The following is a 21,493-nucleotide window of genomic DNA, read 5'->3' as shown; positions in this document are numbered from 1 at the left end:
CAGCAGCAGCAACTCATTGCCTTGTGGCAGCAGACGGTACAATAGGATTGGCAGCCATCATCGTCATGTCTGAGGTGCTCCTGGCCACATCGGCCAGGAGCGCCTGGGCAGACATGGGTGCAGGGACTACATTAGAAGTGACTTGACCAGGTCATTCTCTTTAGTCCTGCAGTCAGTCCTATTGAACCATCTTATGGTGAGCAGGCAGGCGATACAGATTGCTAGCAGTCCTATTGTACCATCTTCTGCCAGGCAGGCAAGAGATGAGGATGGCTAGCAGTCCTATTGTACCATCTTCTGCCGAGCAGCCATGAGATGTGGATGGCATGCAGTCCTTCTGCACCGTCTGCTGCCAGCCAAAGATGTAAAAGATAGATGGAGTGGATCAAAACAAGAAATAGACCAGATTTGTTTTGTACTCATTTGCTCCCCCCACCCTCAGTCTAGGGGACTCATTCCTCTAGGTCACACTGCAGTCACTCACAGAAAAGGTACAGCGAGGTAAATCTAGCCATGTATCAATCAGAGGCCAGACCAACCTGCTTGTTCCAATAAGAACAATTACTTAGGTAAAACATTTCTTATTGGAACCCTCCATGAAGTCCTGCCTGAAATACTCCTTTATGTAAAGCCACCCCCCTTTGTTGATTTTAATTCCCTGTAAGCCAACCCTGTAAGCCGTGTTGTCAATCGCCCCTCCCTCTGTCAGAGCAACAGCAGACAATCGTTCCACAACATTTTTCTGTGCGGACGCCATACCAAGGCAAGCATGGAGGCCGCTCAGCTCACTTTGGCAATTAGGAGCACATTAAACACCACACGCATTATCCAGCAGTATATGCAGCACCAGAACCTGGCAGAGCGATACCGGGCGAGGAGGTGATGTCAGCGCGATCACGTGAGTGATCAGGACATGGACACAGATTTCTCTGAAAGCATGGGCCCTGCCAATGCATGCATCATGGTGCTAATGGGGCAGGTTCATGCGGTGGAACGCCGATTCTGGGCTCGGGAAACAAGCACAGATTGGTGGGACCGCATAGTGTTGCAGGTCTGGGACAATTCCCAGTGGCTGAGAAACTTTCACATGCGTAAGGGCACTTTCATGGAACTTTGTGACTTGCTTTCCCCTGCCCTGAAGCGCATGAATACCAAGATGAGAGCAGCCCTCACAGTTGAGAAGCGAGTGGCGATATCCCTGTGGAAGCTTGCAACGCCAGACAGCTACCGGTCAGTTGGGAATCAATTTGGAGTGGGCAAATCTACTGTGGGGGCTGCTGTGATGCAAGTAGCCAACGCAATCAAAGATCTGCTGATATCAAGGGTAGTGACCCTGGGAAATGTGCAGGTCATAGTGGATGGCTTTGCTGCAATGGGATTCCCTAACTCTGGTGGGGCCATAGACGGAACCCATATCCCTATCTTGGCTCCGGAGCACCAAGCCGGCGAGTACATAAACCGCAAGGGGTACTTTTCAATAGTGCTGCAAGCTCTGGTGGATCACAAGGGACGTTTCACCAACATCAACGTGGGATGGCCGGGAAAGGTACATGACGCTCGCATCTTCAGGAACTCTGGTCTGTTTCAAAAGCTGCAGGAAGGGACTTTATTCCCAGACCAGAAAATAACTGTTGGGGATGTTGAAATGCCTATAGTTATCCTTGGGGACCCAGCCAACCCCTTAATGCCATGGCTCATGAAGCCGTACACAGGCAGCCTGGACAGTAGTCAGGAGCTGTTCAACTACAGGCTGAGCAAGTGCAGAATGGTGGTAGAATGTGCATTTGGACGTTTAAAGGTGCACTGGTGCAGTTTACTGACTTGCTTAGACCTCAGCGAAACCAATATTCCCACTGTTATTACTGCTTGCTGTGCGCTCCACAATATCTGTGAGAGTAAGGAGGAGACGTTTATGGTAGGGTGGGAGGTTGAGGCAAATCGCCTGGCTGCTGGTTACGCGCAGCCAGACACTAGGGCAGTTAGAAGAGCACAGGAGGGTGCGGTACGCATCAGAGAAGCTTTGAAAACCAGTTTCATGACTGGTCAGGCTACGGTGTGAAAGTTCTGTTTGTTTCTCCTTGATGAAACCCTCCGCCCCTTGGTTCACTCTGCTTCCCTGTAAGCTAACAACCCTCCCCTCCTCCCTTCGATCATTGCTTGCAGAGGCAATAAAGTCATTGTTGCTTCACATTCATGCATTCTTTATTCATTCATCACACAAATAGGGGGATGACTACCAAGGTAGTCCAGGAGGGGTGGTGGAGGAGGGAAGGAAAATGCCACACAGCACTTTAAAAGTTTACAACTTTAAAATTTATTGAATGCCAGCCTTCTGTTTTTTGGGCAATCCTCTGTGGTGGAGTGGCTGGTTGGCCGGAGGCCTCCCCACCGCGTTCTTGGGCTTCTGGGTGTGGAGGCTATGGAACTTGGGGAGGAGGGCGGTTGGTTACACAGGGGCTGTAGCGGCGGTCTGTGCTCCAGCTGCCTTTACTACAGCTCAACCATACACTGGAGCATACTGGTTTGATCCTCCAGCAGCCTCAGCATTGAATCCTGCCTCCTCTCATCATGCTGCTGCCACATTTGAGCTTCAGCCCTGTCTTCAGCCCGCCACTTACTCTCTTCAGCCCGCCACCTCTCCTCCCGGTCATTTTGTGCTTTCCTGCACTCTGACATTATTTGCTTCCACGCATTCATCTGTGCTCTGTCAGTGTGGGAGAACAGCATGAGCTCAGAGAACATTTCATCATGAGTGCGTTTTTTTTTCTTTCTAATCTTCACTAGCCTCTGGGAAGGAGAAGATCCTGTGATCATTGAAACACATGCAGCTGGTGGAGAAAAAAAAAGGGACAGCGGTATTTAAAAAGACACATTTTATAAAACAATGGCTTTCAGGGTAAACCTTGCTGTTAACATTACATACATAGCACATGTGCTTTTGTTACAAGGTCGCATTTTGCCTCCCCCCACCACGTGGCTACCCCCTCAACCCTTCCCCCTCCCCGTGGCTAACAGCGGGGAACATTTCTGTTCAGCCACAGGCAAACAGCCCAGCAGGAACGGGCACCTGTGAGTGTCCCCTGAAGAAAAGCAACCTATTTCAACCAAAAAGAAAAGGAGTACTTGTGGCACCTTAGAGACTAACCAATTTATTTGAGCATGAGCTTTCGTGAGCTACAGCTCACTTCATCAGATGCATACCGTGGAAACTGCAGCAGACTTTATATATACACAGAGAATATGAAACAATACCTCCTCCCACCCCACTGTCCTGCTGGTAATAGCTTATCTAAAGTGATCATCAGGTGGGCCATTTCCAGCACAAATCCAGGTTTTCTCACCCTCCACCCCCCCACACAAATTCACTCTCCTGCTGGTGCTAGCCCATCCAAAGTGACAACTCTTTACATAATCAAGTCGGGCTATTTCCTCAATAAATCCAGGTTTTCTCACATCCCCCCCCCCCCACCCCCATACACACACAAACTCACTCTCCTGCTGGTAATAGCTCATCTAAACTGACCACTCTCCAAGTTTAAATCCAAGTTAAACCAGAACATCTGGGGGGGGGGGGGTTGGAAAAAACAAGAGGAAACAGGCTACCTTGCATAATGACTTAGCCACTCCCAGTCTCTATTTAAGCCTAAATTAATAGTATCCAATTTGCAAATGAATTCCAATTCAACAGTCTCTCTCGGGGGGTGGAGGGTGAGAAAACCTGGATTTGTGCTGGAAATGGCCCACCTGATGATCACTTTAGATAAGCTATTACCAGCAGGACAGTGGGGTGGGAGGAGGTATTGTTTCATATTCTCTGTGTATATATAAAGTCTGCTGCAGTTTCCACGGTATGCATCTGATGAAGTGAGCTGTAGCTCACGAAAGCTCATGCTCAAATAAATTGGTTAGTCTCTAAGGTGCTACAAGTACTCCTTTTCTTTTTGCGAATACAGACTAACACGGCTGTTACTCTGAAACCTATTTCAACCAGGTGACCATGATGTTATCTCACTCTCCTGAGGATAACACAGAGAGATAAAGAACGGATGTTGTTTAAATGCCAGCAAACATACACGGCAATGCTTTGTTGTACAATGATTCCCGAGTACGTGCTACTGGCCTGGAGTGATAAAGTGTCCTACCATGGAGGACACAATAAGGCTGCCCTCCCCAGAAACCTTTTGCAAAGGCTTTGGAAGTACATCCAGGAGAGCCGTGAATGCCAGGGCAAATTAATCATTAAACATGCTTGCTTTTAAACCATGTATAGTATTTTAAAAGGTACACTCACCGGAGGTCCCTTCTCTGCCTGCCGGGTCTAAGAGGCAGCTTTGGGTGGGCTTGGGGGGTACTGGCTCCAGGTCCAGGGTGCGAAACAGTTCCTGGCTGTCGGGAAAACCGGTTTCTCCACTTGCTTGCTGTGAGCTATCATCTTCTTCGTCCCCATAACCTGCTTCTGCGTTGCCTCCATCTCCATTGAAGGAGTCAAACAACACGGCTGGGGTAGTGGTGGCTGAACCCCCTAAAATGGCATGCAGCTCATCATAGAAGCGGCATGTTTGGGGCTCTGACCCGGAGCGGCCGTTCACCTCTCTGGTTTTCTGGTAGGCTTGCCTCAGCTCCTTCAGTTTCACGCGGCACTGCTTCGGGTCCCTGTTATGGCCTCTGTCCTTCATGCCCTGGGAGATTTTGACAAAGGTTTTGGCATTTTGAAAACTGGAACGGAGTTCTGATAGCACAGATTCCTCTCCCCATACATCGATCAGATCCTGTACCTCCCGTTCGGTCCATGCTGGAGCTGTTTTGCGATTCTGGGACTCCATCATGGTCACCTCTGCTGATGAGCTCTGCATGGTCACCTGCAGCTTGCCACGCTGGCCAAACAGGAAATGAGATGCAAAAGTTTGCGGTTCTTTTCCTGTCTACCTGGCCAGTGCATCTGAGTTGAGAGTGCTGTCCAGAGCGGTCACAATGGAGCACTCTGGGATAGCTCCCGGAGGCCAATACCGTTGAATTGTGTCCACAGTACCCCAAATTCGACCCAGCAAGGCCGATTTAAGCACTAATCCACTTGTCAGGGGTGGAGTAAGGAAATTGATTTTAAGAGCCCTTTAAGTCGAAAAAAAGAGCTTCATTGTGTGGACGGGTGCAGGTTTACACCGATTTAATGCTGCTAAATTCAATCTAAAGTCCTAGTGTAGACCAGGGCTTATTCTCCAACAGAGGCGGAGAATCTTATTCTCTCATAAGAGAAAGTCCATTATTAAATAGATCTAGTGTATACCTGGCAATAGGGTTATCTGAGAGGAAGGATGGCCCAGGAGCTGGGCACTGAGCTGGGTTCAAGTCCCCTCTCTGCCACAGACTTGTGTGACCTGCAGCAGGTCACTTATCCTCTCTGTCTCAGTTCCCTACCTCCGAAAAGGGCCCAGACTTGAGGTGGCTGGTAGTGTTGGTATTAAAGGCAGGGAACTGACAGAAATCCACTAGGTGCTGGAAACAGGAGGTGAGGAACAGGGTTCTGCATGCTGTGGTTGGGCTTGTTTTGCCATGGCACAAATGTTTAAATATTAAACAGAAATCCATCTGTTTCCCTCTATCCGCACAAAGAAACTAAACATGTGAAAAAAGCTTTCACAACTGGTATTTGTCAAACGTTTCCAAGATCCAATCCTTCCCTGAAAAAATACCATTCAGCCAGATCTGGTACACTAATTGAGGAAACCAGATGTGAGCAGCAAATTCCCACGGTAACAGATCAGAACAGCAGCTCCTCTTAACATTAGCTATTGAACTGATCTATTATGGTGGCCTTATGTGATGATCACGAACTAAACCAGATCTAACAGTGTCAGATTTGGGGACTTTATGCAAACATAATCCGATGAGGTACAGTACGGACATTTGCCAGTCCACATGATGAATCAGTATACATCTATATTTCATGAAAAAAACTTTGTATTAGAGACACAGTAATGCAGCCTCATCCCCCAACACACACGCGGAGAATAATATAAACCTACAGTTCAACAATTGCATTGCTTCAGTTTTGAAAATAATCTCTTATCGACATACAGATTAAATAGATCAATTAATTCCGTTTCAAAGACACAATTTAACTTTGAAAACCGGCATATGGCTATCGCTCAGACTCAAACCAGAGCCAGCTTTACAAGGGGAAAGTTAGAAATTGTAGTAATCCGATTCATTTATTATTTACATTATTTACAAAAATCGTGACAAAAACATATTTTATATCATTGTCCTCAAAAATTCCTTTTTTAAATGGGTCGTTAACAAAATACCCCCAAGAAATTATTAATCTGCCAGATTTTGGAGAGGATTAGGAAACTGTACCTACATTTTATTAAAAATTAGTCAAATACATCCACAGCCAGTGTTTTAATCTTTAGACCTACACTGCTGTACTTTCCCATCTGTGTTTATGTAAACTGTAAAATCATCCTGGATCTCCCCACTGTTTTGTAAAACCGCTTCGGGTTGTTCAGGATTTCTAGCAGGAGTCGTGTTCATATTTAACCCACGACATCTTCTCCATTTGAGGAGAAATAAAGGTGCATTTCCAAGTGGGAATTCCTTGCCCGAAATTGACACATTTGGCAGCTGGGCAAAATTTCGGAGCCCAGGATTAAAACAACCAAAAAGGACTAGTTTATGCCTCCATGGAGAGATTCTCTCAGGTCACACTGTATTCAGAGAGGCAACGTGGTAGGGGGACTTTCTTGAGGGTAAAAAGACAAAGGGGGATCCTGATTCTGCTTTTTGCGGGTTTCAGTGGGAGTAGGTTCGGACACAAGCGGCTTCACGTGAATCCAACTGGATTAATAAACAACTTTCCTGTGGGTCAGCTAGGGGAGCACAGTTTGAATAGCTGGACAGTATTTGTTGTAGTGTTTTTTTTAATCCCTGTCATTTTGGGATGCCACCGTTCCTCGTACTAGGACCCAGTCCCTCGGCACTCACCTACCAAGTCACTGCCTAAACAGCTCACGTTAATGGAACTGCTGCCGGGTGTTACATTCCGAACGCTCTCTTCGCACCCTGGCTGTGTGTAGACAGACCCTCTGCCGTGGTTAGCACTTTGATCGCGTCCAATGATAGCAAACAAGGCCAAGTGACTGATCTGACTCAATTCAGCTCCCTCGAAAGCCAGTGGAAAGAATCCGATTGACTTTCCTGCCAGCTGGAAAAAGCAGCATTGAAACTCCTGGCCAGGAAAGTGGGGAGAGACCCCTGTACGGTTCCATTGCGTTAACGACTTCACACATACACCTTCTTTCCCGTCGCCAGTGCACCTGTCACACGCCCAGAGATTAGCGTCCTTGCGGTTTTTTTTGCTCTGAAGATCATAGCAATTGAGCAGATTAACAGAAACAGCGAAGTTAGATGTACGTGACGGACACAGCCAGAGGCAGCCGCGTGCCGGGTGAACGGAGCGCTGTTTATAGCCGCTCGCGGAGACATTGGATGCAGCCCCGCGGCCCCGACAGGCGCACAAGCGTAACAATTGAATCTGATGAGGCTGCTGGCCCCTTTGCGCCGGGATTGTCTGCGGGCCCTCCAGCGGCATAGCTACGGCCCCATACGTTGGTAACTACAAGCTGCCCACGCGTATTGCGGAACTGTCCGAGCAAGCGGAGGGAGAGCCTTGCCGTGCACACTGTGCGCTCCGCATTACGAACGCTCCGATTTGCCTTGAATGAGGTAATACGCATTTCGCCAGACGTGCGAATTGCACAGACACAGACTCGGCAGGGCGGAGCCCGCTGCCCGCTCCTTACAACCAACGGCAAGCAGGACCCTGAGATTTTAAAACCGCACCTCATCGCCAGGCACGGCCGAGGGGCGCGACGCCTTGCAGCGCGCTAAGGGCGGTGCTCGCGGCTCGCAGGGCGCGCGAAGTCCTGATGCCCGCGCTTGGAGCCGTGCGGCCAACGGGCGCTTCGCCATTGACTTCAGCAGCAGCCTGGCCCGGGGTAGCGGCAACTAAAACTAAGTGGAGTGCGGGGCTGTCACTTAAAGGCGAGCCGAGCAAGCACTGCATTCTGCAGTTCCTGCTGCTGATTAATGAAAGACGTCAGGGCATCGGAAGAGCTCTGTTATTGTACAGCTCCGAGCACAATAATGAACAGGTATTTTTAATGGGGATACACTCTCTGGTCACCACAAAACAGGGACCTGCCTCAGAACATCGTCAGGGGAAGGGCAAAAGGTAGCAGCCCTGTCTAGGGAGCTGCAACTTTAATAATAGGATTCAGTTTGCTGTTACCTGAATTTTAATTGTAAAGAGTAGGGTGACCAGATGTCCCTATTTTAGAGGGACAGTCCCGATATTTGGGGCTTTTTCTTCTATAGGCGCCTATTACCTCCCAACCCCACCCCCGCCCTGATTTTTCACACTTGCTGTCTGGTCACCCTAGTGAGGAGTCTACTTTCCGGGAGCCGTTTCTCGTCAGGATGTCTGCTGCAGGAGTCACACAGGAATCAGTCTCGACATAAAAACAGCCATACTGGGTCAGACCAAAGGTCCATCTAGCCCAGTGTCCTGTCTTCCGACAGCGGCCAATGCCAGGTGCCTCGGAGGGAATGAACAGAACAGGTAATCATCAAGTGATCCATCCCCTGTCGCCCATTCCCAGCTTCTCGCAAACAGAGGCTAGGGACACCATCCCTGCCCATCCTGGCTCATAGTCATTGATGGACCTATCCTCCATGAACTTAGCTAGTTCTTTTTTGAACCCTGTTATAGTCTTGGCCTTCACAACATGCTCTGGCAATGAGTTCCACAGGTTGACTGTGCATTGTGTGTAGAAATACTTTCGTTTGTTTTAAACCTGCTGCCTGTTAATTTCATTTGGTGATCCTAGTTCTTGTGTTATGAGAAGGAGTAGATAACACTTCCTTATTTACTTTCTCCACATCAGTCATGATTTTATAGATCACTATCATACCCCCCCCACACACACACACCCCAAGTCATCTCTTTTCCAAGATGAAAAGTCCCAGTCTTAATCTCTCTTCACATGATAGCTGTTCCATACTGGTAATCATTTTTGTTGCCCTTTTCTGAACCTTTTCCAATTCCAATATCTCTTTTTTTTTGCTATGGGGCATCCACATCTGCACACAGTATTCAATATGTGGGCATGCCTGGCATGCCTGAGGGAAGAGTTTAGGGATGCTATAACAAAGAAAGAAGATGTGTGTTTCCAGTTGAGGGAAACCGAGAAACAGCGGGATAACCTAAAGGGGCATCTCAGAACAGGGCAGAGCATGAGACCTCCCTACCACAGAGGGTTGTAGGCTTGAGGGGAAGGGGGTGTGATGGGGCATCTGCCCTACACTGGGCTCTAAGGGGTTAATAGAGCCCTAGGGAGGCTGCACAGGAGGCAGCCAGTCAGGGCCAAGCAGGTCCATATAAAAAGGGAACTGCAGGGCAGAGGAGGGCAGTTCTCTGCAGGGAGCTCAGGGAGGAAGGATTTTGTCTCTGGAGGATTGAGCAAACTGCCAACACCCTGGACAGAGAAGTGCTGCTAGCAGGGAGCGAGAGACAGCTCCTGGCTGCCTGCTGGGGTTTGCAGGCTGCGGCCCTGAGGCAAGGACAAAGAGGATGCTGGGGTGTGATGTTGTTGACATAATCTGGGACTGTATAGATCATTGTTGCAACCAAGGTCCTGTAGTTGCACCAAATCTTGTATAAAGGGGGTCAAATAAGGTGTCTAAGACAAGGTTATGGTCTGCTGGTTATGATTATGCTGTTTATGTGTATCATTTTTGTTGTTAAAGTTATGAATATTAGCTCTATACTACCTGTATTTCAAACTTATGCTATGCTCCTGGGTGACACCCCAGACAAGTTGGTGTCAGCTCTGCCTAGCCTGCTTGCTGGCCCATTAAGGACTACCAGCTATACAACTGACTCATTCAGAGAAGGCGGATACGCCTTGTGACTCAGCAAAGTATGCAGGAACTTGCCCATGTGACTCCAAACTCTGTTTTGCTGTAATTTTCCACAGTAAGAACAAAGAGATGTTCTTACACCTGGAAAAAGACTATAAAAGCCTGATGCCTCGTCTCCATCTTGTCTTCAATCCTGCTTCATACCTCTGGAGGAACTTTGCTACACTGAAGCTTTGAACCAAGGACTGAAAGACCCATCCCAGCTATGGATGTACTCCAGAGACTTGATTTGAACCTGCAGTTTATTACACCACTGCTACAAGCCTGAACCAAGAACTTTGCCATTACTGTATGTAATTGATTCCATTTAACCAATTCTAGCTCTCATCTATATCTTTTTCCTTTTACGAATAAACCTTTAGATTTCAGATTCTAAAGGATTGGCAACAGCGTGATTTGTGGGTAAGATCTGATTTGTATATTGACCTGGGTCGGGGGCTTGGTCCTTTGGGATTGAGAGAACCTTTTTTCTTTTACTGGGGTATTGGTCTTCATAACCATTTGTCCCCATAACGAGTGGCACTGGTGGTAATACTGGGAAACTGGAGTGCCTAAGGGAATTGCGTGTGTGACTTGTGGTTAGCCAGTGGGGTTAAACAAAAGTGCTCTCTGTCTGCCTGGTTTGGTTTGCCTTAGAGGTGGAAAAACCCCAGCCTTGGGCTGCAACTCCCCTGCTTGAAGCAAGTTGTCCTGCATTGCCACTCTCAGTTGGGTCTCGCCAGAACCAGCGTCGTTACACGGGGCCATAAGGAAGTGGCAAGAAAATTTGCTGCAGTAGCCACTAAGGGAAGTGGCTGAACGTGGACTGCAGGTCCCCTGGAAGCGGGGAGCACAGTGCGTGGCATGGCTGGAGGGCTGTGTCACTGAAGAGGATGCTGCGGGCCTTGGAGAGACGTGGGTCCTAGAGCAGGAGTGACGGCAGCGAGGCACCACCCAAAGCGGGCGCACTAACATGCAGAGCTAATTCCCATGACAGACAACAGGAGGCGCCAGAATGGTGCATGAAGCCCATTACACTTGGGTATTTCTGAAAATCCCACAAGGACCTACCTGCAACTTGAGGTTCCCAAAAACCTGGCCCCTATTGCTTTTTCTAAGTATCAGTTTGTTCCAGCTTCCGTCCCCCTGCAACACCTGAATCTCTGAGAACACCTGAATCTCATTTTTATTACCAGAAAAGAGTGAGTCTGGTGTAGTATCTGCCTAGCATCCTCCGTATGAAGAAATCCTGTAGCTTCTCAGCAACATCTTTATTGCTCCTTTAACCCCTACTGATCCAGTGGGCTCACTAAGTCTTTCACAGGCTCCCTGCTTCTGATGTACTTAAAGCTTCTCTTATTGTTTGTCATTACATTGTTTGCAGGGATTTTATGCTTTTTGTGCTTCAAAATCCATTCTGCTCTTTCTAATTTCCCTCTGACATAGCACCTGCTGTAATTTATTATCGTTTTCACTAGGGTCAGCACTACAAATTTTGAAGGATTTCTGTCTGGCTCAAATAACCTTTCAAACCTTGCCATATTAGTCTACCCCTTGTCTGCCAGGTTTTCTTTTTGTTCAGTGGTATACATGGCTTTTGAGATTCTCAATACAAATAGCTGGTGATTAGTCAGTGTTGAGGAGTTAAACTGAGAGAGAATTCCTACTAACAGCTACTTTAGTAGTTTGGATTCAAAATATTTAGCCCGTAGCAAAAATACTAGCAAAAAAATAAAAGTACCCACTGAAGATCTTTTACGGTATTTTGATTAAAATTGGACCCCATATTGCAAAAATACTTACCTGAATACTCATTACCCATTGATTTCAAATGCACTACTGGTTGTAGGCCTTGCTGGAGCCCTAGGCATAACTAACAGTGTGAACCAGAGTTGCCCTGGCCTTGACAGAATAACAACAGGCTCATGTCTGCAGTCAGCTAACACCAAGTAAGCACATTCTTGACTAGAGAGGAGGGTACAAAAACACACAGATCTCTCAAGTAACATTCCTAAGGAATGGTACAAGAACACACCAAGCCCTAAGGATGTTTTGTTCAAACTACCAAGTACAAGGGTGGTAACTAACACCATCTGGAGTGTAATACTGTACATAACTTCTTTCAGAGGAACAGCCGTGTTAGTCTGTATTCGCAAAAAGAAAAGAAAAGGAGTACTTGTGGCACCTTAGAGACTAACCAATTTATTTGAGCATGAGCTTTCGTGAGCTACATGAGCCATAGGTGGGGCAACTTTGTGTTCAAAGAGCGGGCCGCATCGTGGGGTGCAGTGTGAGCATGTACCTTGTTGCAGGCATACATGGTGTTAGTGTACCTGTAACTCCTATGGGACTCTCGGACCATGCTCTGTCAATGGAGGAACTAAAACCCAGTCTATGCACCACCTATGCCAGGGACCTGAGTCTGCATGCATCAAGCTATTGGCACATCAGTGGCTCTGTGCAGGGCTGCTGCCTAATGTGCCATGGAACTGAGGTAGCAATGCTGTGGGAGTAGAGTCTTATGTACTGATAATGTCTGGGCAGATACAGTCTTGACTCCCTCTCCCAGAGCCCCATTTCCCCCCCATACTGCAGGCTCCCTGCGCAGCCTGCTTTACCGCCTACTTCTCCACAGCCTCACTTGTTCCCTTCCCCCACTCAATCCCCCAGTGCCTTTCTTTCCTTCTGCACCTCCCAACTGCCAGTGTCTCCCAAGAGCCTCCTTTGCCCTTTATTGTCTATTTCATCTCCCTGGATTCCCCAGAGTCCGGAGTGAGAATGTATGTGAGGAACTGAGGTGGGCACTCTGATGTGCTGAGCAGTGCTGGAGCGTGGAAATCAAAGGGCTGGCAAAGATGACAGTTCAGCTGGCTCTTCTCTATGGAGATGCATAAGAAACCCACTACTTCTACCGTTCAATCAGATTAAGGCAGACTTATAAAGGGCATGTCACACAGGAGTATGGCGATCTCCCTTCTTTTCTTTCTGTGCCTACATTTAGAAAAGGCTTATGGGGGCGGCTGGGGAACTATTGAGCAGTAAGCCCAGCATCTGTCTCTGGTGAACAAGTGGTTGAAACAATAGTTTAAAATAGTATAATGAAACACCTGGAAATTGTGATATGACAGAGTCTAACCAAGCATGGTTTCTGCAGAGATATTTATTGGAATTTGTTGAATGTGAGAAAAAACCATTTGAAAAAACCATTTGATGTAATTTATTGGGCTTTTTCCATGGTCCCTATCAAGAGGCTACTAAAGTACCTAAGTGTCAAGAGTAAGGACCCACAGCTAGCCTGCTTACCAGCTAGCTCCAGCGTGGGCAAACTTTTTGGCCCAAGGGCCACAGCTGCGTGGGGAAATTGTATGCAGAGCCATGAATGTAGGGCTAGGGCAGGGGGTTGGGGTGTGGGAGGGAGTGCAGGGTGTGGGAGGGGGTGTGGTGTGCAGGAAGGGGCTCAGGGCAAGGGGTTGGGGTGCATGAGGGGTGCAGGGTACAGGAGGGGGCTCGGGGCAGGGTTTGGGGTGCAGGAGGGGAGCAGGGTGCAGCAGGGGACTCAAGGCAGGGGGTCGAGGGCTCAGGGCAGGGGGCTGGGGTGCAGGAGGAGTTCGGGGTGCAGGCTCTGGCCTGACGCAGCTTACCTCGAGTGGCTCTGGGGTGGCAGTGGTGCGCAGTGGGGCTAAGGCAGACTCTCTGCCTGCCCTGGCCCCGCACTGCTCCCGGAAGTGGCCAGCATGTCCAGCACCAGCTCCTGAGGGTGGGGCAGGTGGCTCCGCCACACACTACCCTTGCCTATGGGTACCACCCCCGAAGCTCCTATTGGCCGCAGTTCCCCGTTCCTGGCCAATGGGAGCTGTGGGGGGCGGTGCCTGCAGGCGAGGGCAGCGTATGGAGCCCTCTGAGCCCTCCTCCCCCCAGGGGCCACAGGGATGTGGTGCAAGCTGCTTCCAGGAGTGGCACAGGGCCAGGGCAGGCAGCCTGCCTTAGTCTCACTGCGCCACCGGGCTGCCAATCCCGTGGGCCGGACTGAAAGATCTGATGGGCCGGATCCAGCCTGTGGCCCATAGTTTGCCCTCCCCTGAGCTACCTTAACCCTCAGGCACTCTAACAAGCGTAGCGGGGCCCCGGTTCAGCCAGCTGATTGCCCAAACTGCCTGATTGGCTGAAGAGATCAACAGACCTGCTGTTAAGACCAGCAGCATGGTGCTGGCTGCTCTAAGCATTTGTCCATGCCTGCTTGTTCCCAGCCCTGTCCCTGCCTTGCCTCGCTCTATGTAACCTGAGTCTGACCCTCAGCTCCAATTCCTGACTTCTGATTTTCGCTCTACCCCTTGGCTCTGGCATCAGGTCTTACTCCACTTCTGAGCCTCTGTTGTGAGTCCTGACTTCTGCCTCCAGCACTGACCCTCAGCTCCGATTAGTGAGTGCCTGACGCGTGCTCTATTCACAGTACCAGATTTACCATGGTGTGGGGCCCACTCTTCTCTGCCCCCCGCTCTCTCTTCTGGGGGCAGAAGCTTGATGCTGCTGGCTCCTGCTGCAGCAGGGCAGACTCTGCCAGCAGCCAAGCTTTTCCCCCCACCTCTTCCCCCAGCGTGCTGCGTTCCCTCCCCTCCCCCTCCCCCTCCCTGCTGCCGATCAGCTGTTTGCCCGCAGGAGGGAGGGGGAAGAGCGGAGCCTCAGCATGCTCGCTGTTCCAGGGAGGAGGAGGAGAAGAGATGGGGGTGGGACCTTGGGGAAGGGGGTGGAATCGCAGCTACCCCCTCCAGCCCCTTGCCGTGAGCACCCTCAGGACCCCAGCCCACACCCCCTGCCCCGACCCCTGCACCCCCTCACACCTCCCAGCCCCATCCTGACTCCTGCATCCCCACACATACCCAGCCCCCTGTCCTGACCCTGCACCCCTCACACAGCCCTGCCCACTAGCTCCTCTCCACTCCCTAGCCCACCCACCACTTGCTTCCCCCCCCCCGCTTAAAAATGATTGCTTCCCTCCCCTCCCCCCCGCCGGCTTTTCTGGCAGCCCTGTTGCCAGGTATCCAGTTTTACACTGGAAACTCCAGTAAAAACAGGATCTGAGTGTCCGGTTACCAGTGCTGACTGGAAACTAAAAGACTGGTTATAGGAGTAACCACATTAGCCTCCGCTCATCCCACTCCCAACACCCACCCCAGAGGGCTGGAAGAGAACCTGTCCTGCTGCTGCAGGAGGAGGGGCAGCTCAGTGCAGAGAGAGATGAAGAGAATGGGCCAGAACCAGGTAGGTACCCGTTCTATGTGGGCAGGGGTGGCGGTGGGGGGGATTCTGTTTACCCCCTCCCCAGCCCTGCTGTGCTTGCAGTTTACCCATGCCCTCCCCCCCTCCCCCCCTTGCTCCAGGGACCAACCCTGAGACATCTGTTACTGGTTGCTGTCAGAGACAGTATTGTGTGACTTGACTCTGAGTCAGTCTGGGAACCCCTGTGTTCCTCTCTGAGAACATAAGCATGGCCATACTGGGTCAGACCAATGGTCCATCTAGCCCAGTATCCTGTCTTCCCACAGTGGCCAATTCTAAGTGCTGCAGAGGGAATGAACAGAACAGGTAATCATCAAGTGATCCATCCTGTCATCCATTCCCAGCTTCTGGGAAACAGAGACTAGGGATACTTCGGAGTATGGTCATGCATCTCTGCCCATCCTATCTAATAGCCATTGACGGACCTATCCTCCATGAACGTATCCAGTTCTTTTTGAACTCTATTGTAGTCTTGGCCTTTAAAACATCTGCTGGCAAAGAGTTCCACAGGTTGGCTGTGCGTTGTGTGAAGAAATACTTCCTTTGGTTTGTTTTAAACCTGATGCCTATTAGTTTGTTTGGTGACCCCTAGTTCTTGAGAAGCACTAAATAACACTTCCTTATTTACTTTCTCCACACCAGTCATGACTTCATAGATCTTTATCATATTCCCCATTAGTCAGAAAAATCCCAATCTTTTTAAATCTCTCCCCATATGGAAGCTGTTCCATACCCCTAATAATTTTTGTTGCCCTTTTCTGAACCTTTTCCAATTCATCTTTTTTGAGATAGGGTGACCACATCTGCACGCAGTATTCAAGATGTGGACACACCATTGATTTGTAAAGAGACAATATGATATTTTCTGTCTCATTATTTATCTCTTTCCTAATGATTCCCAACATTCTGTTTGCTTTTTTGACTGCCACTGCACATTTAGTGGATGTTTTCAGGGAACTGTCCACAATGACTCCAAGATCTCTTTCTTGAGTGGTAACAGCAAATTTATCCCCATCATTTTATATGTATAATTAGGATTATGTTTTCCAATGTGCATTATTTTGCATTTATCTACATTGAATTTCATCTGCCATTTTGTTGCCCAATCACCCAGTATGGGAGATCCCTTTGTAGCTCTTCACAGTCTGCTTTGGACCTAACTATCTTGAGTAGTTTTGTATCATCTGCAATTTTTGCCACCTCACTGTTTACCCCGTTTTCCAGATGATTTATGAATAAGTTGAACAGCACAGTCCCAGTACAGACCCCTGGGGGACACCACTATTTACTTCTCTCCATTCTGAAAACTGACTATTTATTCCTTCCCTTTGTTTCCTATCTTTTAACCAGTTACTAATCCAGGAGAAGACCTTCCCTCTTATCCCATGGCAATTTACTTTGCTTAAGAACTTAAAATGAGGGATCTTGTCAGAGGCTTTCTGAAAAACTAAGTACACTCCATCCACTAAAACAATGAGGAGTCTGGTGGCATTTTAAAGACTAACAGATTTATTTGGGCATAAATTTTTGTGGGTAAAAAACCACTTCTTTAAATGCATGGAGTGAAAATTACAGATACAGGGATAAATGTACTGTCACAGGAAGCGAAGGGAGTTACCTTACAAGTGGAGAACCAGTGCTGACAAGGCCAATTTAGTCAGGGTGGATGCAGTCTACTCCCAATAATTGATGAGGAGGTGTCAATACCAAGAGAGGGAAAATTGCTTTTGTAGTGAGCCAGCCACTCCCAGTCCCTATTATAGCCCAAATTAATGGTGTTAAGTTTGCAACTGAATTGTAGCTCTGCAGTTTTTCTTTGAAGTCTGTTTTTGAAGTTTTTGTTGTTGAAGGATGGCTACTTTTAAATCTGTTCTTGAATGTCCAGGGAGATTGAAGTGTTCTCCTACTGGCTTTTGTATGTTACCATTTCTGATGTCTGATTTGTGTCCATTTATCCTTTTATGTAGAGTCTGTCCGTTTGGTCAATGTACATGGCAGAGGGGCATTGCTGGCACATGATGGCATACATCACATTAGTAGATGTGCAGGTGAATGAGCCCCTGATGGTGTGGCTGGTGTGGTTGGGTCCTATGACAGTGTCGCTAGAGTAGATATGGGGACAGAATAGACAACGGGGTTTGTTTCGGGGATTGGTTCCAGGGTTAGTGTTTCTGTGGTGTGGTGTGTAGTTGCTGGCTGTAAGCAAGGCCTTGCCTCCCAACATTTGTGAGAGTGAGAGATCGTTTTCCAGGATAGGTTATAGATCGTTGATGATGTGCTGGAGAGGTTTTAGCTGGAGGCTGTACGTGATGGCCAGTGATGTTCTGTTATTTTGCTTGTTGGGCCTGTCCTGTAGTAGGTGACTTCTGGGTACCAGTCTCGCTCTGCCAATCTGTTTTTTCACTTCCCTAGGTGGGCACTGTAGTTTTAAGAATGCTTGATAAAGCTCTTGTAGGTGTTTGTCTCTGTCTGAGGGATTGGAGCAAATGCGGTTGTCTCTTAGGGCTTGGCTGTAGACAATGGATCATGTGATGTGTCCTGGATGGAAGCTGGAGGCATGTAGGTAAGTATAGCGGTCAGTAGGTTTCCAGTATAGGGTGGTGTTTATGTGACCATCACTTATTTGCACTGGAGTGTCTAGGAAGTGGATCTCTTGTGTGGACTGGTCCAGGCTGAGGCTGATGGTGGGGTGGAAGTTGTTGAAATCCAGGTGGAATTCTTCAAGGGCTTCCTTCCCGTGGGTCCATATGATGAAGATGTCAGCAATGTAGCGCAAGTACAGGAGGGACGCTAGGGATAATCTATCAACTTCATGAAAAAACTCACACAGATACAGACAGATATCATCTTCCTCTCAAGTGCAAACAGATGGACATCATACCAAATGGACTGAAGGTAAAAAATCCATTGCAATCGACATACTACACTGACTATGGTGAGAGATTGTGCCACACACTCTCAAAGAAACTGAGGAACCACCTGATAAGCATCCTGTACAGCAAACAGGAGAAAATCAAGAATGAACTCTCAAAACTGGAGACTCATACAAAACCAACCTTCCACACAAACTTCCACGTGGCTGGACTTTACAAAAATGAGACAAGCCATTTACAATTGCACACTTTACTTCTCTACAGAGGAATAAGGACAGTAAACTAGGAGCTGAGGGAGGGCCAGCCGCATCGTCAGTGCAGAAGTCGCAGAGATCCTGGAAAGTCACTGAATCCATGACTTCTGTGACTTCCATGACAAACTCACAGCCTTATCTATGAACCCTGACCCTTAGGCAGGATGGGGCACCAACCATCAGGGGCTCTGGCCTGCAGTCAGGGAGAGCAGCAAAGGATCTGTGAGCCCAGGCCCTCAGGCATGGCAGGGCAGCAGAGAGGTCAGAGCAATAAAGGGTCTAGCATCCTATAGTTCCGGTGGATGGTAGACTAGCACAGACCTCCTGGCCTCTGGTCCACCCAACTCCACCTGGTCCCAGCCCAGGGCCCTAACAGTAGCAGTGTTTCGCCCCTGGGGTCAGCAGGAAGTCCAGCTGCAACACCCTGACCTATCAGCAGGCAGTACCACAGTCAGACTACAGTCAGCTGTCCCTGGGCTACTTCCTCCCCTCCTGCTGGAGTGTACCTGCATGTAGGGGTTGCTTTCCTTCTCCCCAGGATACACTGCCAATGGTAGTCCCAGCAGCTTCTCAGGTGTCTGAAGTGGCAGGGTGCTCTGGAAGCTCAGGCAAGTCTTTGGGACAGCAGCAGTCCTCGTCAGCATCCCGCTCCGGCAGCAGGGGAGAAGCGTCTGTCTCCCTCAGCAGCTCCAGCCCAATGGAGCTGCAGGGCTCACCTTTTGTACTTCCGCTTCAACATCCTGTCCCACGCCTTAGCTTCCGTCAGAGCAAGTGGAGCTTCCCTGGCTCTACAACCCAGGGAGTGGGTTGTGGTCCCTCCTGGTCCACCTCTGCGGGAGGCCATGTCTCTTCTCTACACTTTCCCATAAGTATTCTTTTAATATTGGTTTAAAACTGTTCACATGAACATTCCTGACAGTAAATTGGAATTTTTAAGCAAAAGAGAGAAAAAAAGTGGGGGGAGGGGCGGGGGAAGGGAGGGAGCGCATGAACACAACCAAAACAAAGTCAGTATTCAAGACAATATTCACAGAAGGTGAAGTTCACCTCTGTGCAGAAGGACCATTAAGGTTTACACACTACTTAAACCTTCAAAACAGAGCTGGTGAAGAACACACGTGGTGCAGGCTCTGGGCAGGCCCATGTTGCTAAATGGGAGCGAAGACCCTCCTTCCACTTAGCTGGAACCTGAGTAGGGGGAGTCCTGGCATGGAAAACATTGTGAAACTATGGATAGACTTGGAAGGTTTATATTGTTATTGATACACGTCAGTTTCACCGTAAGTAACACAAGGTGGGTGAGGCCATAGCTTCCTCACCAACACAAGTTGGTCCAATAAAAGAAATAACCTCATCCACCTTGTCTCTCGGATACCCTGGGACCAACACAGCCACAACACCACTGCATGCAACAATGGAAGAGATCAAATTTTACCCTCCGAAATGGTAATTTCACTGTATCTACACATACGGACCCAAAATATTTCTTTCTATCCCTAATCACTGAAATTGACAGGCAGGCAAAGTAAGAAAAATGCTGCTTGAGAACATAAGAGTCTGACGGAAGGATGTTTCCTTTGTATATTTTCACATGTGATTTGACAGTTTGTGTTTTCATGGTCATAAAGCGTTAACTCTTTGACTCTCAATATCTACACTCATTAAATAATTATCTGACACCCCTCCATAACTTCCCACAACAGCAGGAGTGTTGTAAGCAAGACATGAGAAGTCATTCTTCCGCTCTACTCAGGACCCAGCTGGAGTATTGTGTGCAGTTCCGGGTGCCACATTTCAGGAAAGATGTGGACGAATTGGAGAAAGTCCAGAGGAGAACAAAAAAAATGATGAAAGGCCTAGAAAACATGACCTAAGAGGGAAAAAAATGGGTTTGTTTAGCCTGGAGAAGAGAAGACTTGGGGGGGGCAGACATGATGACAGTTTTCAAAATACATAAAAGGTTGTTACAAGGAGGAGGGAGAAAACTGTTCTCATTAACCTCTGAGGAGAGGACAAGAAGCAATGGGCTTAAATTGCAGCAAAGGCTGTTTAGGTTGGACATTAGGAAAATCTTTCTGTCAGGGTGGTTAAGCACTGAAATAAATTGCCGAGGGAGGTTGTGGAATCTCCATCATTGGAGGTTTTTAAAAGCAGACTGGACAGACACCTGTCAGGGATGTTCTAGTTAATACTTAGCCCTGTCTTGAGTGCAGGGGACTGGACTAGATGACCTCTCAAGGTCCCTTCCAGTTCTATGATTCTATAATTGCAGTGGAGAGGGAGAACTTGATTTAGGCAATACGTTGATATGGCTGGAGGCAGGGCTCTTCTGAAATCCCTGGGACTCATCAGCTAACACATCAGTGGAGGTCTGGAGCATCATCAATGAGGACCAAACCCTCTACCAGCACCAATGCCTTTCGCCCTGTGCCAGCCCCCGCCATTCCCTAAGGAAGTTTGACCATACAAAGTGGAATAACAGGGAGTTAATGCTCAGAGGATCAGTATGGCAGACTAGCATTCGCAGAGGGCTGTGCCTATGGAGTTCTTTCAAAGAAAAAAGAAAGAAACTTTTCCTCATGGGCAGAGATTGCAGGGGCATGTATGGGCATTCCCCCCCCCCCTCAAAACTGTATACCACAGGTTTTCAACCTGTGGGGCATGACCCCTAGGTGGGTTGCAGAGGAACGTTCACAGGGACCAGCCCTGCATGGCAGGGCTCAGGGAAGAAGCATCTTCTCCACCCTGACTCAGTTCAGCGGGCCACCCAGCCTGTGGGTCAGTATCAACATCCGCCATGGCCATGCCAATTTCCACTCCCGGCAGCCTCCGAGCCCATGCTGGCTCTGCCCCCAGAGACCATCGCACCCTGAAAACCCAAGGGGGGCAGGTATTGGGGGGGTGCAACCCCCAATATAGAAGTCAAGTTACATCCTGCCCCCCCCCCCCCGCCAATATAGAAGTCAAACTATTCCTATGTTTTTCTTTCTCCCAGACATATCTGCTGAGATATTCTGAGGCATGGCACTCAGAGTCCAAAACAAATAAACTACAGCCTGACATTAAAGTTAAAAAAACCCTCTCCCACAAGCCAGTTCCTTTGTGACGTTACTGCTGGAGTTACAGATC

General features: G+C 48.6%; 1 protein-coding gene across 8 annotated transcripts in view; it reads right to left on the bottom strand.

Annotated features, from left to right (window-relative positions):
- LOC125642866 (uncharacterized) overlaps positions 1-21,493 on the bottom strand; it is a 59,084-nt gene that overhangs the window by 25,140 nt on the left and 12,451 nt on the right. The window contains exons 1-3 of one of the 8 annotated variants that reach the window (XM_075132384.1): positions 6,989-8,238; positions 4,292-4,679; positions 2,291-2,828 (exon numbers count right to left, since the gene is read on the bottom strand). The exons of 5 other annotated variants lie outside the window; for them this stretch is intronic. In XM_075132384.1, the coding sequence (XP_074988485.1) occupies positions 2,491-2,828; positions 4,292-4,679; positions 6,989-7,591 (1,329 nt within the window). In that variant the 5' untranslated portion in view covers positions 7,592-8,238 and the 3' untranslated portion in view covers positions 2,291-2,490. Of the gene's footprint in view, positions 1-2,290; positions 2,829-4,291; positions 4,680-6,361; positions 8,239-21,493 lie in introns of those variants that run through there. 2 more of the 8 variants (XM_075132385.1, XR_012669956.1) reach the window with 2 other exon arrangements.

The sequence above is a fragment of the Caretta caretta genome, chromosome 9 (genome assembly GCF_965140235.1).
Source record: "Caretta caretta isolate rCarCar2 chromosome 9, rCarCar1.hap1, whole genome shotgun sequence".
Taxonomy (NCBI): domain Eukaryota; kingdom Metazoa; phylum Chordata; order Testudines; family Cheloniidae; genus Caretta; species Caretta caretta.
Note: the sequence above shows the minus strand (reverse complement) of the source record. Positions and strands in the feature narration are given on the sequence as shown.